We start from the raw sequence: 18,478 nt of genomic DNA, 5'->3' as shown, positions 1-18,478 counted from the left end.
AAGGAACTAAAGTAGGTTGGGATTGTGCAGAGCTAGATCCAGGCCGGAGATCCATTTGTCAACACTGAAGCTTCTTTCTCTCCTCGCTCCTCCAAAGAGCCACCACTTATGATTACAAGTGTGCTTGAGGCTGGCCTAGCAATTGACCTTCTCTGAGAATCTATCTCTTTCAACTCTCCTTCTCCTCACCTTCAGCCCACGGAGAATCTGGTAAAGAAGAAACACCACCACGTTCTCCGAGAGTTTCTGTTTCTTCATGATATGACTGAGGTCCCGCTCCACAAACGGCATCACCAGGTAACTGTGAATAAAATTAACACAAGCGGGATGAGCATTCACATTTACTCCAACAACTTCAGTCAGCCAAAGTTTTAAAACACCTTCATATATTCCATGTACGGAAGTAAAGGTTTATTTGCCTCATAGCACCAGGGACCTGGGTTCAATTGCTTGAGTCACTGTCTGTGCGAAGTCTCCATGTTCTTCCTGTGTCTGTGTGGGTTTCCTCCACGTGCTCTGGTTTCCTCCCACAGCCCGAAAGATGTACTGGTTAGGTGCATTGGCCATGCTAAATTCTCCCTCAGTGTACCCGAACAGGTGCTGGAGTGTGGCGACTAGGGGATTTTCACAGTAACTTCATTGCGGTGTTAATGTAAGCCTACTTGTGACACTAATCAATAAACTTTTTCAGAATCTTTATTATTTTTGAATATATAATAACCTCTATTTTTATATCTGACCTATATAATCTGGGGATCTATGAGCACCAGATAAAAATTATGGAAATGCGTTCATGGACTGAGAATCATAGGGCCTGATTTTACCATCACGTTGTGGCCGTTTTCGAGCACAAAAACTCGGTAAAGTTAGGCGTGAGGTGTGTAGCACGATTTGCGCCCGCCTCTGCATCAGTTCCCTCTTTGCCAAGGCCTGAAAATGGCTGTAATCGGGACTATGCTCAAAAGGGGCACAACTTTTAAATTGACTTAATGGACTGCATGTACAACCTTTACCACCGCATTCACCCATCCGGAATCAGCGCGAAACAGATATGCTCCGTATAAGTCCGATTCGGGTGCTCCAATTAGCGAGAGTTAGTGAGGAGATAAGTGCCGAGCGTCCGACGGCTCTCTGCTTGAGATTGGTGGGGGTGGGGAGTGGAAGGTGGGTCGAGGAAGGGAGTGGAAAGGGGTGAAAGGTGACCCCCTTTCACCCCTACCTGCTTGAGGTCGGTAGGGGTGAAAGGGGGTCCGCTGTCACTCTGCTTGAGATCGGGGGGTGAAGTGGGGGGGGAAGTGGGGGAAGGGCCTATGGTCAGTCTGGGTGGCAGGGAGCTGGGGGGATAAGGCAGTCAGTAATGTTGTGGGGGTGGGACAATGTCTGTAGGGGTCAGGGGGAGGCATTATCCAGCCCAGGACAGATGTGGCAGGGGAGCAGCATTCTATCATTTCTTTTCGGTGTGTGAGCAGTTGGAGGCGCCGATCGGAGCTGCAGGGTTTCAGGCACGTTAAGCCCCACCCACAGGCTTCTGCAGCATGATTTGGGCAGCTGATATTTTTTCAGGCAGAGTGCATATGGAGGCACCTGAGAACGGGTCTAAAAATCGGATCTGAAACACTCCCAGTTTCACGTCTGCTCAGCACTTAGAATCAAAATGGTAAAACAGAGCCCATAGAATCCATGCAGTGCAGAAGGGGGCCATTTGGCCCATCTAGTCAGCACCAACTCTCCAATAGAGTATCTTACCCCAGCTCTATTCCCACATATTTAACCCGCTAATTCCCCTGACATAATATTGGGACACAAAGGGATAATTTAGCATGGCCAATCCGCCTAACGTGTACATCTTTGGACTGTGGGAGGAAACCGGAGCACCTGGAGGAAACATGCAGACATGACGAGAACATGTAAACTCCACACAGAGAGTCACTCAAGGCTGGAATCAAACCCAGGTCCTGGAGCTGTGAGGCAGCAGTGCTAATCACTGTGCCACTGTGCCACGATGTGGATATGCCGGTGTTGGACTGGGGTAAACACAGTAAAAAGTCTGACAACACCAGGTTTAAGCCCAATCGATTTATTTGATAGTACACGCACTAGCTTTCGGGGTTAGTCCCTTCGTCAGGTGAATGGAGAGTTCTGGCCAGAACTCTCCATTCACCTGACGAAGGGACTAACCCCAAAAGCTAGTGCGTGTACTATCAAATAAATCGGTTGGACTTAAACCCACTGTGCCACCCCAGAATGTTATTTGTGAAAAGTAAACATTTCCATTTGCTTGTTTAATGAGATTTTAATTTAAACTGAACATAACTCAATATTTTCTGCATGGATTTCATGTCTTATCACAATTAAAAATAACATACATGTCCCAGTGACTTTGGTGAAAATTTATTTTTAGCCAAATAGACCAAGTGGATGTTACATTCAGTCCCTGATTTATGCTTATTTATTTACTCTATACCCAACAACAGCATCATCTTGCATTTATATAGCAATATTAACATAAAACATTCCACAGTGCTTCACAGGAACTTTGCCAAACAAAATCTGATATGGAAACATAGAAGGCCATTTTAGAACAGGTGATTAAAGATTTTTCAGAGAGGTAAGCTTTCAAGTGCATCACAAAGGAGGAGATTTGTACAGAAAGGTGGAGTAGGTAAAGAAGGGAGTTCCAGAACCTCAGGCCTAGACAACTGAAAGCACAGCCAGAGGTGATGGGCTAGTGGTATTGTCACTGGACTATTAATCCAGAAACCTAGCTAATCTTCTGGGAACCAGGGTTCAAATCCTGCCACAGCAGGTAGTGGAATTTGAATTTAATTTAAAAATATCTGGAATTACAAATCTACTGATAACCATAAAACAATTATTGGAAGAAAACCCATCTCATTCACTGGAGTTTACAGCATGGAAACAGGTCCTTTGTCCTTTTTTTTAACCACTCAGCTAGTTCCAATTGCCTGCATTTCGCTCATATCCCTCTGTACCCATCTTATCCATGTAACTGTCTAAATGCTTTGACTAATGACCAATGTTCTTTAGGGAAATGAAATCTGCTGTACTCACCTGATCTGGCCTATATGTGACTCCAGAGCCACACCAATGTGGTTGACTCTCAAATGCCCTCAATGCTGGGCAATAAATGCTGGCCAGCCGGTGATGCCCATGTCCCATGAATGAAAAAGCAAACAAACGGTGAAGCGATGAATACTGGGGAAATGCATACAGGTCAGAATTGGCGGTACATTATGGTCTCAGAGTGCTGTCAGGCTGGAGGGGTTCATTGGAAAAGGGAGTGGTAAGGCCATGGAAGAATTTGGAAACAAGGATGAAACTTTCCCAGTAACCCTCCTGGGAATGTAAGGTACTGGGGAAGTGAGACAGATTACCCAACAATTGGAAACTTGCTGACACCCACCCACGAGACATGTAAATAAATTGTGGCCGCTTGTTTGGAAGACAACCAGCACCCATTGAACTGTTCTGCAGGAAGGAGATCAGTGCCTTCAGCAAGCCAAGGAGGAGGAATAGATATCATGGAATCATACAGTACATAAGGTGGTCATCTGCTGCATTGTGCCTTTACAAAGAGTTTAATCTCCCTGTTCTTTCTCTGTTATCCTTTACAATGATACTGTGCCTTTAAGAAATGTATTCCTATCATGTTTCTTGTTAGGGATATGTTTAAAATTCAGCACTGTTTTACACGGTGCTAATTTGTCTGCAGCTCCCATGCTGAGAATGCAGGCTAATGATTGATTTTAGCTGTGTTTGTTTTAATCTGAAAAATGCATTTTTGTTTATTTGGTTTTTCACCTGGGGTTTTGGAGGAGGGTTTTGATTAGGTTGATGGAGAGAGTCATTTGCTTAAGAGGAGGAGCAAAGCTTACAGGGAAAAGCAGGCAATTACTGATGGGTTCTAAAAGGAGCAAGATCTCTCTCTCTCTCTTTGGAGGCTGCTGTTTGGGACCTGCTAAATGCATCTCTTTCTGCCTCTCTCGTTCCAGAGGTATTCTAGAGGCTCAAGGACTGGCAGCCCAAATACGAGCATGTAAGAGTGTGTGTTGCCAACTGACTTTAAAGATGAGTTTAAGTCTATAAAAGGAATATTGCTTGAATTGGAATGAATAGAGGCAGATAAGCAGCTAAGAATTATATCTTGTCATGTTTAAGTATTTAAATTGATAAAAGTTAAGCTACTTCATTTGCTATAGTCAAACTGTATTGTTAAATAAAGTTTGATTGATAAAGGCTTCCCATCGTGTCAATAGAATCACACCTTGAGTAAAACACCTTATCCTCACACTAATGCTAAAATAGAAAAAGTTGCTGGGGTCTAGTTGAGTTTCCAGTCTGTACTTTAACACCTTGCAAGTATTGCCTTTACTTATATTTATATTCAAATTTGCTTTGAAAGTTACTTTTCTATTTCCACCACCGTTTCAGGCAGTGCATTCAGATTGGGTGGCACGGTGGCACGGTGGCACGATGATTATTACTGCTGCCTCACAGCACCAGGGGCCTGGATTCGATTCCTGGCTTGTGTCACTGTCTGTGTGGAGTTTGCACATTCTCCCGTGTCTGCAAGGGTTTCCTCCCCTCTCCAAAGATGTGTGGGTTAGGTTGATTGGCCATGCTAAATTGCCCCTTAGTGTCAGTTAGCAGAGTAAATAAGTAGGATTATGGGGATAGGGCCTGAGTGGGATTGTGTTCGATGGAGACTCAATGGGCTGAATGGCCTCCTTCTGCACTATAGGAATTCTATGATCACAATTCATTGTGCAGAATAAATTACCCTAGACTCCCTGTTTCTTTTGCAGTGATTGCAGATCAGTGACCCTTGCTTACCCACCCAACAGAAACAGTTTCTCATTATTTACATTATTTATCAAAATCCATACAGCTTTGAACACCCATATTAAATCTCCCTTTAACCTGCTCTGCTCTAAAGCCTAACAATTCTAGCTTATCCCGTCTCTCCACATACTTGCTCTTTAACACTTTGTTTCTGTTCAGACGGAGCCTGTAGTTTGGCTGCTTTAGGTACATCACCTGAGTGACTATAAATTGCCATCTTACACTGGGCCTCCTTGGGGCTGCTTTTCCTTTATTGTCAGTATAGAACGTGGTTTGTCAAGAAAATGTGCCAAAAGTAATTACCAAAATTACCCCCATGCTCCACTGCAACTCGTAATGAACAAGTCAGCGAATTTAGCCTGTGGGCAACAGAGCCAGAAGGAGCCATAAAGTCCCTGGTTCCTGTTAGTTAACCAGAGGTTGGCAGGGAAGTGGTGCCTGAGATCACAGAAGTGGGTGGGAGAGAATTAAGTGACTAATTTGCCAAGGGTCACGTACCAACCGACTGAAGAACAGCTTCTTTCCTGCTGCCATCAGACCTTTGAATGGACCTACCTCGCATTAAGTTGATCTTTCTCTACACCCCAGCTGTGACTGTAACATGACATTCTGCACTCTCACGTTTCCTTCTCTATAAATGGTATGCTTTGTCTGTTTAGTGCATAAGAAACAATACTTTTCACTGTATATTAATACATGAGACAATAACAAATCAAATCAAATCAGGATCACAAGGCAAAATGATTGCCAAAAGTTAAGTTTAGTTATAAGAACATAAGAACATAAGAAATAGGAGCAGGAGTAGGCCATCTAGCCCTTCGAGCCTGCCCCGCCATTCAATAAGATCATGGCTGATCTGTTGTGGCTCAGTTCCACTTTCCCGCCCTCTCCCCATAACCCTTAATCCCCTCTCTTATCAAGAACCCATCAACCCGCTTCTTAAAAATATTTAGCGAGGCAGCCTCCACCACTTCAACGGGCAGAGAATTCCAGAGATTCACCACCCTTTGAGTGAAGAAGTTCCTCCTCAACTCCGTTCTAAACCGCCTCCCCTTTATCTTGAGGCTGTGCCCCCTAGTCCTACTGTCTTTTTTGAGCGGGAAGAGTCTCTCCACCTCTATCCTATCCATCCCATTCATCATCTTATACGTCTCAATGAGATCTCCCCTCATTCTTCTAAACTCTAACGAGTACAAGCCTAGTTTATTCAGCCTCTCCTCATAGCTCAATCCCCTCAACTCCGGTATCAGCCTAGTAAACCTCCTCTGCACTCCCTCCAGGGCCAAAATATCCTTGCGCAGGTGCGGCGCCCAAAACTGCACACAGTACTCCAGTCATAAGTAAGCTTACATTAACATGGCAATGAAGTTACTGTGAAAATCACCTAGTTGCCTGTTTGGGTACACTGAGGGAGAATTTAGCTTAGCCAATGCACCTAATCCGTATATCTTTCAGATTGTGGGAGCAAACCAGAACACTTGGAGGAAACCCACAGACACAGGGATAATGTATAGACTCCACACAGAGAGTGACCTAAGCGGGAATCAGACCCAGGTCCCTGTGAAGCAGCAGTGCTAACTACTCTGCCACTGTGCCACCTCTGAAGATGGGATCCGATTAAGCTGTGATGTCTCAAAGGTCAAATATCCTACCAACAGGGCTCACACTATAAACTTAGGGAGTCACCTTAGCTACAATTAAACTGCATCTCAACATGCAGTTATATATAAGGTGAGTGTAAGAAAACTGGTGAGAGAGAAGATATTAATTGACACTTTACCATGATCTTAAAATCAGATTCATGCAAGTCTGTTCAGATTGTGCCTTTGGCTTGTCTTCATATCATGCAAATCAGCCCTTTCCCAGCATGTTGTAGCAAAGCCACAGAGGAATGTGAGAACTGAGTCACTGTTAATCCACCACATTCTCCTGCTACTTGTGTAATCACCATATTCCTGCTTGGGGGGCAGGGGAAGACTAGGAATCATGTTTCCCAAGCAATACTTGGAATCTACATTCCAAAACTACGGACAATCGGATCATTGTGTACCACTTTCCTGAAAGAAAGCATGAAAATGAGTGAGCGAGAAAATGAAAGACATATGGGAAGGGATAGAACAAGAAAAATTGAGTCTGAAAGGCAAGGTTATGGGTGTTTTCGCATCAGTCACACTCAATAAAAACATTAGATAAGACCATAAGTAGGTTTTGAGTGTGAGTGGAAGAGATAGAATCCTGACTGTGCAGAGGGAGGCTATTCAGCCCATCGAGTCTGCATCACCAACAATCCTACCCAGGCCCAATTCTCATAACCCCACATATTTACCCTGCAAATCCCCCAACACTAGGGTCAATTTAACAAAGCCAATCAACCTAGCCCGCACATCTTTTCAATGTGGGAGGAAACCGGAGCATCCGGAGGAAGCCCAGGCAGACACGGGGAGAATGTGCAAACTCCACACAGACCCAAGGCCAGAATTGAACCCAGGTCCCTGGCGGAGTGAGGCAGCAGTGCTAACCACTGTGCCACCGTGCCATCCCTGATGGGTAATGACTGAAGGTATTAAGGAGACATGTTTGAAAGTGATGAGAGGTGGCCAGCTGGGCCGAGACAAGATTTGCCTGAAGGTTTGGAGGATGCAAGATTGGAGGAGGATACAGTGATAAGGAGTGGGAAGGGGGTGGGGCGGAGGTTGAATTTGGGGGGGCGGTGGTGAGGAAGCCTTAAGGAGCTGAGGCTGCATGGAGTTAGTAAAGAAGAATGAAAATTTTGAGGGTGTTGATAGGCAGCAGAATCACATCGAATCTGGGTGACTGAACATCACACATGTTGAAGTTTTATGTAGAATGAAGCATGGAAAGCTAATGAAGGGAGCAATAGAAGACCCTTATTTTGTCCTTTATTCTTGCATGGGGTGTGGGTGTCACAGGCAAGGCCAGCATTTGTTGCCCATCCCTAATTGCCATTGAACTGAGTGACTCGCCTGATCATTTCAGAGAGTGGTTATGAGTCAGCCACATTGCTGTTAATTTGGAGTCACATGTAGGCCAGACTGGATAAGAGATTTCCTTCCCTGAAGGACAAAGTTTTTGTCACAAGTAACACTGCAATGAAGTTACTGTGAAAATCCCCTCATCATCGCACTCCAGTGCCTGTTTGGATACACTGAGGGAGAATTTAGCATGGCCAATGCACCTGACCAGCACACCTTTCATTCAGACTGTGGGAGGAAACCGGACCTTCTGGAAGAAATCCACGCAGACACGAGGAGAACGTGCAGACACTGCACAGACAGTGACCCAAGCCGGGAATCAAACCTGGGCCTCTTGTGATGTGAGGCAGCAGTGCTAAACACTGTGCCACCATGCAACTTACATTCACCACCACTGAGACTAGCTTTCTATTCCAAATTTGTTCACTGAATTTAAACTCCACCAGCTGCCGTGGTGGGATTTGAACCCCTGTCCCCAGAAATTTGGCCTGGGCCTCTGATTAACTCCTTTGGTGACAAGTTGACAAAGTATTGAGCCTGGAGGTGGCAACAGCATTGATGAGGGAATCAGCAGCATGTGAGGGAGCAGGCAGATGGAAGAGAATGCTCTGAATGTGAAAATAGATGGTCTTGGTTGTTAGAATGTAACTGTCGACAACTTTGTATTGAATGTAATGTGACCAATGGTAACAAGGTGTAAAGGTCAGCTGACCCAGCATACCATGGAACCAATTACAGAATGATGTGAGGGTCAGCTGACCAGCTGACTCGCCATAAATAAGAACCTGTTGGGAATTGTGGAGAGCTTGGAGTGGCCCAGGGCGAGGCCCCAAGTTTGGAATAATTAAATTTCTTTAATAAACCCTTTCTTTGATTTAAAAGTTGGAGTAAGTTTTGTTATATTATTATTGTATGCACTTGAAGAGTTCCTTCCGATGAAATATCGGTGACGGACTGAATATGGAGGTTTTAGTTCAATGCAGGGTTCAATGGGACAGCACAGCAAAGGTGTTCACAATTGATTGGGAACAGAATGGGGAGGTTTTTGTAGGAAGGTCGCTGGCTGATCACCAAACTCCCGCAGCTCAAAAGCAGCCATTAAATAGTGCTGTTTGTGTAGTGGGTAATAGTAGAATCCCTACAGTACAGAAGGAGGCCATTTGGCCAATTAAGCCTGCAGCGACAACAATCCCATCCAAGCCTTATCCCCGTAACCCCATGTATTTACCCTGCTAATCCCCCTGACACTAAGGGTCAATTTAGTATGGTCAATGCCTCTCGTCAGTTCTGGTCACCTGCCTGTTGGAACGATAAGGGATTTTACTTTGTGACCAATGATGCAGTAGAGATTTGCAATTGAGCAATAAATGTAGGGCGGACTGAGAATGTAAATAAATGTCCCGACATTCTCCTGCTGCTTATGGAGATTTGCAAAACCGAGCATGTAACCACAAAGAGAAGAACATTTTTCTTCAACCACACTGCATGTACTCACAAGCTCTGGAATGTGTGTAAATAATCTTCTGGTGAAAAGACATTGAGCAGACAAATTACCTGCAAACAGAACAGACTGATAAGAAAAACACGGAATAAGTCTGAACAAATGACGTGTTAATGAAAATGCTGAGGACTCGTTAGCTAAAGCTGGCCGTTCTTCACTCACATTTTCCTGTTTGTTGTGTTTGAGCAGTCGCAGCTCCCGGTATGCTCGCTTGGCGTGCATGAGAGATTGGAACGGTCGGTGCAATTTCTTCACTGCCACTTTCTCACCTGTCTTCAGGTCAATAGCTGAGCTGAACAGAGTAGAAACAAGAAGCAGAATATCAGGTTTGCAGACTGATGAAGTGGTCCTGCAATTTGTTCATGACACCAGGTCAAACACAAGAAAGGAAACCTTCTTTTGATGACCACCTACTGTTCCCTCACCCACCCCCCACCACTCAGCTGATGGATCAGTACTACTCCATGTTGAACACCATTTGGAGGATGCACTGAGGGTAGCAAGAGTGCAGAATATTGGTGAATTGATAATCTCCACTGCATTGATGTGGTGGGGGGGAGGGGTCAGAAAGTCTTTTATCTGGGTGGGGGTCTTCAGTGTTGATCACCTTGAATGGTTAGGTAGCACCTCTTCTGACCGAGCTGGTAGAGATTTAAAGGGCATAGCTGCTGGACTGGGACTGCGGCAGGTGGGGCGAATGGGATCAAAGCTTAAGGGGAGAAAGCAGGATTAGGCTACTGAGTTGGACGATCAGTCATGATCATAACGAATGGTGGAGCAGGCTCGAAGGGCCAAACGGTCTCCTCCTGCTCCTATCTTCCATGTTTCTATGTTTCTATGTTAAGAGGGGGAAGAAAACCTCATCCTCGTCATCCTGCTTGCCGCAGATCAATCACAGTGGTTAACACTGCTGCCTCATAGTGCCAGGGAGCCGGGTTTGATTCCCAGCTCGGGTCACTGTCTGTATGGAATTTGCACATTCTCCCTGTGTCTGCGTGGGTTTCCTCCCACCGTCCAAAAGATGTGTTGGTTAAATGCATTGGCCATGCAAAATTCTCCCTCAGTGTACCCGAACAGGCACCAGAATGTGGCGACTAGGGGATTTTCACAGTAATTTCATTGCGGTGTTAATGTAAACCTACTTGTGGCACTAATAAATAAACTTTAAAGTACTGGTAGGAGTGACCACTGCACAGTCCTTATGGGGATAAAGTCCCGTCTTCACAATGAGGATACACTGCATCATATTGTGTTGCACTATCACCATACTAAATGGAATAGATTTTGAACAGATCTAGCAACTGGGCAACTGTGAGGCGCTGTTAGCCATCAGCGGCAGGAGAATTGCATTCAACCGCAACCTGCAACCTCATGGCCACGCATATCCCCCACTCTACCATTGCCACCAAGCAAGGGGATCAACTCTAGTTAAATGAAGAGTGCAGGAGGGCATGCCAGGAGGAACAGCAGGCATACCTAAAAATGAGGTGTCAACCTGGTGAAGCTACAACACAGGAGTACTTGCATGCCAATCAGCATATGCAGCAAGTAATAGACAGAGCTAAATGATTCCAGTGGATCAGATCTAAGTTCTGCAGTCCTGCCAAGATATGTCCTGTACAGAAAAAGCTGGATAAATACAACCTGGCCAATTGATAGCCACTAGTCTACTCTTGATCATCCGTAAATTGGTGGGTCATCAACAATGCAATCAAGAGGCACTTGCTTAGCAATAACTTGCTCGCTGACACCCAATTTGGGTTTTGCCGAAGTCACACAGCTCCTGACACCGTTGCAGCCTTGGAGAAAAGAGCTGAGCTCCAGGGAATGACTGCCCTCGACATCAGGGCAACATTTGACTCGCAGGGCTGAAGGGCCCTTTCTACACTCTATGACTCTCTGTCAAACTGGGTCCACAGGCAGTGCAGAAGAAAGAGGCAGAATCCTGTTGTTTTTCACACTTCATTCGAAAGTGGTATTAACACAGGATCCGTTCCAGTGTAGTTACCTGTCACTTGGAGTAGAAAATGCATATAAAGATCTGAGGAACACAATACGAAGCACAACACAGTAAAATTAGAACCAACTAACTGATTTTCTGCTATCAGATAACACTCTGTCAGTTGCTTACTCTGCTGTAAATGGAAGGGCGCTGAGATAAAAGAAATCCGTAGATTATTAAATGTAGTTTTTTCCTTTGATCTTTTCTACAAGTACTTCTTTCATTTGAGATTTATTTAATTAATTGAATTTAAATTTCCCCTAGCTGCTGTTGTGGGATTTTAACCTGGATCCAATCTAGCCCACCCACTATTGGGGGACACCAAGATTGGGGGAAAGGCAAATTGTGCGGAGGGTGTGGAGAGTCTGCAGAAGGATCTAGATAGGCTGGGCGAATGGGCCAGGAAATGGCAAATGGAATTTAATGTTGGCAAGTGTGAGGTGGTCCACTTTGGTAGGAAGAATGGTAGGAAGGACTATTACTTACGTGGCGAAAAACTGCAGCAGGCGACGGTGCAGAGGGACCTCGGGGTCCTTGTGCATGAGTCGCAAAAACCCAGCCTGCAGGTGCAGCAGGTGGTCAGGAAGGCGAATGGGATGCTGGCCTTCATAGCGAGGGGGATTGAATATAAAAGTAGGGAGGTCTTGCTGCAGCTGTATAGGGCACTGGTGAGGCCGCAGCTGGAGTACTGTGTGCAGTTTTGGGCGCCGCACCTGCGCAAGGATATTTTGGCCTTGGAGGGAGTGCAGAGGAGGTTTACTAGGCTGATACCGGAGTTGAGGGGGTTGAGCTATGAGGAGAGGCTGAATAAACTAGGCTTGTACTCGTTAGAGTTTAGAAGAATGAGGGGAGATCTCATTGAGACGTATAAGATGATGAATGGGATGGATAGGATAGAGGTGGAAAGACTCTTCCCGCTCAAAAAAGACAGTAGGACTAGGGGGCACAGCCTCAAGATAAAGGGGGGGCGGTTCAGAACGGAGTTGAGGAGGAACTTCTTCACTCAAAGGGTGGTGAATCTCTGGAATTCTCTGCCCGTTGAAGTGGTGGAGGCTGCCTCGCTAAATATTTTTAAGAAGCGGGTTGATGGGTTTTTGATAAGAGAGGGGATTAAGGGTTATGGGGAGAGGGCGGGAAAGTGGAACTGAGCCACGACAGATCAGCCATGATCTTATTGAATGGCGGGGCAGGCTCGAAGGGCCAGATGGCCTACTCCTGCTCCTATTTCTTATGTTCTTATGTTCTTATGTTCTATGCTACTGTTATGTTCGTGGTAACATGAGATCATGTTAGAACATAGAACAGAGAACATTACAGCGCAGTACAGGCCCTTCGGCCCTCGATGTTGCGCCGACCAGTGGAACCAATCTAATGACCCTCTAACCTAAGCTATTCCAATGTTATCCATATGCCTATCCAATGACCATTTGAATGCCCTTAAAGTTGGTGAGTCCACCACTGCCGCAGGCAGGGCATTCAACGCCCTTACTGCCCTCTGAGTAAAGAACCTACCTCTGACATCTGTCCTATATTTATCACCCCTCAATTTAAAACTATGTCCCCTCATGTTAGCCATCACCATCCAATGAAAAAGACTCTCGCTGTCCACCCTATCTAATCCTCTGATCATCTTGTATGCTGCAATCAAGTTGGATATCCCACTGGGTGCATAATGTAGGGCCCAATTTAGATCATGTGTCATACTGGGTAGCTGGCTATATGGGACATTATCATAAACCCTACAGTGCAGGAGGAGCCCATTCAGTCCATCGAGCCTGCATCGACAACAATCGCACCCAGGTCCTATCCCAGTAACTCCACATATTTACCCCACTGATATCCCTGACATTAAGGGGCAATTTAGCATGGCCAATCAACCTAACCCACACATCCTTGGACATTAGTGTATGTTCTGAAAGAAATATTGGACAATATCAGTGAATAAATTTGCATGCAACCCTTCTTTTAAAGATGCATAATTTCACCCTGACTTAAAAAAGTACATTCTAGGGTATGGGCAACTGTTTGCCCTGTAAAGCTCTACTGGGTAATGGTTCAGTAGGCATTTCAGAGGGCATTAAGGGTCAATCGCACAGGAACTGTTGACATATGCCAGTTGAGGTGGCAGGTCCCCTTCCTTGAAGGCCTTCACTTGAGCAGCTAAGTTGGTACAACAATCCAGACTTGCTTTGGTGACAGCTACAAATGAGCAGATTTATTGAACTCTCAATCGTTATGCTGTGAGTTCATAACCACTCCAGGAGCATTACCCTCTTTCTATCAGTACTATTGGAACATTTTTTTATATTTTGGCATGAGCTTGCATAAGTGATAAAGGGACATTGTTACTCCAAATATAACAGTGTTGGTGTTACTGTGACATGGTTTGCTGTGAGCTTGACTTTTGGTAAATCATACTGAAGGCATTTCTGTTCTATGAAGTAGCTTTGAATAATACATCTCCTGTTACCCATCAATGACACAACCATTGACTTCAACCCTGATCTTTCCCAATGCTCCAAACTGCAAACACAAATGAGTGTACAGGAAGGTTAAACATGAAACATTTGGTTCAGACTGCACCACCACAGTAATACAAGGGGACACAGGTTCAAACTGAAGAAGAGGCACAGTTGGAATCATAGAATTTCTACATCAAGTCTATACCAACTCTCTGACAGAGTATCTTACCCATGCCCTATCCCCATAATCCGATGTATTTACCCTGCTAATCTCCCTAACCTAGACATCCTGGGACACTTAGGGGCAATTTAGTATGACCAATCCACTGAACCTGCACAGCTGGGTACATAGGGGTGATTGAAAGGACAGGGTGCAGAATCTCAAATCATAGAAACCCGGCAGTACAGAAAGAGGTCATTCGGCCCATCGAGTCTGCACCGACCACAATCCCACCCAAGTATGTCTGTGTTTTGCTAACTAATTTTAAAGATGGGCTAAGTCTTGAAGAGGGATGTTGCTTGAATTGTAACTCATAGATTAGCAGTTTAGGTTTGTATCTTGTAATGTTTAACTGTTCAATTGTTCAGGGTTAAGCCAATTTATTTGTTACAGTTAAACTGTGTTAAATAAAGTGGTTTTGATAAAAACTCCCTGGTTTGTCAGTAGGGTTCAGACCATGACTCTCCATTTTGATTTTTTTCCCCAAAGTTCGCCCCCACAGGGCCATCTGTAACTTGTTTTGCTTTCATAGAGCATTGACTCAGTCATGTGAGGTCACCTATTTTGGGTGAGGAGTGGTTAATCTGAATATTTTATAAATGATAACAAGCTAAGAACAATAGGTGTCCACAGTGGGCTCGGGCAGGATTTTCTGCCCCCACCCTCACGGGATGTTTTGCACAGGTCATTGGCTGGTGGTGGGATCAGAAGATCCAGCCGATGTGAATGACTTTTTCCATGGCTTGCACCTTCCATTGCTGTCGAATGTGCCATGGGGGCTTGGCATAAATGCAATCAGAAATGGCCAGAAAATTTTGGCCCAAGGGTCTGTGTACATAGATTCCGAAAGTGAAATAAAACACAAAATATAGTCAAAGAGGTCAATGGCTTGTTAGCCATTATAATTGGAGGACTAGAATGTAATGGGGAAATTTTGCTGCAGCAAAACCTTTGGTTAAGTCATGGCAGGAGAGGAATGTAGTGTTGTATTGTAGTCTGTCATTCTATTGAACTTCGAATCATAGAATGCCGACAGTGCAGAAAGAGGCCATTTGGCCCATCAAGTCTGCACTGTCCCTTGAACAGAGCATCTCACTCAAACCCTAACCCTGTAACCTCACATATTTTCCCCTAACCTGAGACACTAAGTATGGTCAATCAACCTAAGTTGCATATGTGGGAGAAAACTGGAACACCCAGAGGAGACACGGAGAGAACATGCAAACCTCACTGTGACAGTCACCCAAGGCTGGGTCTCTGGCGCTGTGAGGCAGCAGTGCCACTGTGCCGCCCACATGAATGTTCCAGGGGAGATGATGGCATTGTGGTAATATTATTAAACTGGTAATCTATATGCGCAGGCTAATGCCTAAGGGACATGGGTTCTAATCCAACATGGCAACTGATGGAATTTAAAGTTAACTAATAAGGCTGGAATTAAGTCAATTTTTTTTTAAAAAAGGCTAACCTGGTTCATTACTACCCTTTAGGGAAGGAAATCTGCCATCCTTACCTGGTCTGGCCTACATGCGATTCCAGACCCCCAGCAATGAGGTTGCCCTCAGTTCAAGAGCAATTAGGGATGGGAAACAAATAGAGAACAAAGAAAATTACAGCACAGGAACAGGCTCTTTGGCTCTCCACACTTGCATGGAACATGCTGCCCATCTGAACTAAAATCTCCTACTCTTCCGGCGACCATATCCCTCTATTCCCATCCTATTTATGCATTTGCCAAGACGCCCCTTAAAAGTCATTATCGTATCTGTTTCCATTACTTTCCCCAGCAGTGATTTCCAAGCACCCACCACCCTCTGTGTAAAAATCTGCCTCGTACATCTCCTTTAAACCTTGCCCCTTGCACCTTAAACCTATGGGCCCTAGTAATTGAAAAAGCTTCTGACTATCCACTCTGTCCATGCCCTTCATAATTTTGTAAACTTCTATCAGGTCGCCTCTCAACCTCTGTCATTCCAGTGAAAACAAGCCAAATTTCTCCAACCTTTCCTCGTAGCTAATGCCCTCCGTACGTGGCAACATCCTGGTAAATCATTTCTGTATGCTCTCCAAAGCCTCCACAACCAGAATTGAATACTATATTCCAAGTGCGGCCTAACTAAGGTTCTATAAAGCTGCAACATGACTTGCCAATTTTTAAACTCAGTGCCTCGGCCAATGAAGCCAAGCCTGCCATATGCTTTCTTGACTATCTTCTCCACCTGTGTCGCCACTTTCAGTGACCTGTATACCTGTACACCCAGATCCCTCTGCCTATCAATACTCTTAAGGGTTCTGCCATTCACTGTATATTTCCCATCTGTATTAGACTTTCCAAAATGCATTACCTCACACTTGTCCAGATTAAACTCCATCTGCTATCTCTCCACCCAAATCTCCAACCGATCTATATCCTGCTGTATCCTCTGGCAGTCCTCATCGCTATCCACAATTCCACTAACCTTTGTATTGTCCACAAACTTACTAATCAAACCAGTTACATTTTCCTCCAAATCATTTATATATATTATACACAGCAAAGGTCCCAGACTGATCCCTGAGGAATGCCATTAGTCACAGCCCTCCATTCAGAAATGCACCCTTCTACTGCTACCCTTTGTCTTCTATGATTGAGCCAGTTCTTGCCAGCTCTCCTCTGATCCCATGCGACTTCGCCTTCTGTACCAGTATGTCATGAGGGACCTTGTCAAAGGCCTTACTGAAGTCCAGGTAGACAACATCCACTGCCTTACCCTCATCAATCATTTTTGATCACTTCCTCAAAAACATTGGGTCTTGTTAGTGTCACTCACATCCTATTAAAGAATGGGAGGGTGGGTGGGGGGGGGGCGGTGTAGGTGGGGGGTGGGAGCGACTTGGGATGTCTCAATGACTACAGAAACCAGAACATATTTGGATGAGATACTGGAGTGTGGCTTTGCTTTAATGGGCTTCTCCTCAGTATTTCTGCAGTGACTCGGCCAGCGCTCCTGAGATAGCAAAGTTCGAAGTCTAAAATGGGTGAGGCAGATGTATAGTTTGTTTAGATACAGCAAGCTTTTGAGATACCATCTAGGTTTGATAGAGTCTCAGTCAATGTTATCTCCACCTGTCCCGTTTGCAAACTTTCCCAATTACTGGAATTGCCAACTCCACACTTCAACAATCATATTTCTATAGAAAGATGCTTGAAAAATCAGAGCTCTGGCAAAGGGTCATCCAGACTCGAAATATTGGCTCGATTCTTTCTCCACAGATACTGTCAGGCCCACTCAGATTTTCCAGCATTTTTCCGTTTTTGTTTCAGATTCCAGCAAGCGCAGTATTTTGCGTTTATGCAACAAATTTCTACGTTTGTTGTGACTTGTGTAGGTAATATTTCCCATTTTAAAAGATAGTCGATAGATTGCAAACTCTCAGAGGCTGAGACCCAACCCCATGTCTTCCTCTCTGAATGGAGGCTTAGGGGTGAGGTACAGGGAGATTTACCAAGTCTTTGGCTGAGAATCACAGTGAACGCGGTTGCACAATTGCAAGTCGAATTCCAATGGTCATCTCATTCTTACAAGTCATTGATTTTATTATAAATGATTTGCATCCTCGGCCACACAAACACTTCACCGCCCTATACAAATACACCAGTATCTGACAGCAGTTTAATATAATCGTATGCTATCGCAATGTACTGTATTAATATTTTGTAGCAATGTTTGTTGCCTTTAAGAAGTTTTATTGTTTTAAATCCCAAAGTTTCTGAAAATTACCCTTTCAGCTCCAAACCAGAGGTCTCCGTATTTAAACCCTAAATTTTGCGTGAAGCCAACATAACGAGAGACATCTAAGCAACAGACCACTCTGAAAGTCACAGTGATCTCTAGAATTGCACTCCTCACTTACCAGACGCTCCCGTAAGCCCCTGATCCTATGGGAGTCAGCTCGCTATACCTGAGCGGCACCTCCCAGACCGTCTTGTTAATATCTTGCCTGTAAAAACCTTGCCGCGTCGGGGTCCCCATGATTGTCAGTGGTAGCGGAGAGACAAAACACAGCAGTAGCAGTTTCCCAGAACCCAGGGCAGTTCCAGGTGAGTTTCACCTGGCGGTTGCGCCCTCCAGCTGCACCTCAGTGCCTGAAGTGTCTTCCTGAAACGATTCTGCTGGTGTTATGCAGGTGCCGCACCAGTCACTGTCCCCTTCCCACTGTCTGCCCCTATCCAAATCCCAATTTCAAAATCAAATTCCACTCTCTGTTTACCCTCACAGCCTGTGCTTTGTGCCACTCACACTTGTTGGCTAGGTGTTCCTGGTACACGTGCAGCTCAAGTCTACTGTAGTCCCATGTCCAACTGGGGTGGCAGGGTAGCACAATGGTTAGCACTGCTGCCTCACTGTGCCAGGGATACAGGTTCGATTCACAGTTTGGATCACTGTCCATGTAGAG

At 45.0% G+C, this 18,478-nt stretch overlaps 1 protein-coding gene across 2 annotated transcripts in view; it reads right to left on the bottom strand.

The window, feature by feature from the left end:
* Positions 1 to 18,147, bottom strand: part of LOC145336122 (mitogen-activated protein kinase 14B) — a 43,701-nt gene extending 25,554 nt beyond the window's left edge. For both annotated transcript variants that reach the window (XM_080181725.1, XM_080181726.1), the window contains exons 1-4: positions 17,936 to 18,147; positions 9,520 to 9,649; positions 9,352 to 9,410; positions 190 to 301 (exon numbers count right to left, since the gene is read on the bottom strand). In XM_080181725.1, coding sequence (XP_080037851.1) covers positions 190 to 301; positions 9,352 to 9,410; positions 9,520 to 9,649; positions 17,936 to 18,054 — 420 coding nt within the window. In that variant the 5' untranslated portion in view covers positions 18,055 to 18,147. The remainder of the gene's footprint in view (positions 1 to 189; positions 302 to 9,351; positions 9,411 to 9,519; positions 9,650 to 17,935) is intronic.
* Between the last annotated feature and the right edge of the window lie 331 nt (positions 18,148 to 18,478).

Source organism: Carcharhinus amblyrhynchos, chromosome 3 (assembly GCF_965287045.1).
Source record: "Carcharhinus amblyrhynchos chromosome 3, sCarAmb.v2.hapA, whole genome shotgun sequence".
NCBI classification, from domain to species: Eukaryota; Metazoa; Chordata; class Chondrichthyes; order Carcharhiniformes; family Carcharhinidae; genus Carcharhinus; species Carcharhinus amblyrhynchos.
The sequence above is the reverse complement of the archived record's forward strand: the minus strand, read 5'-3'. Positions and strand labels throughout refer to the sequence as shown.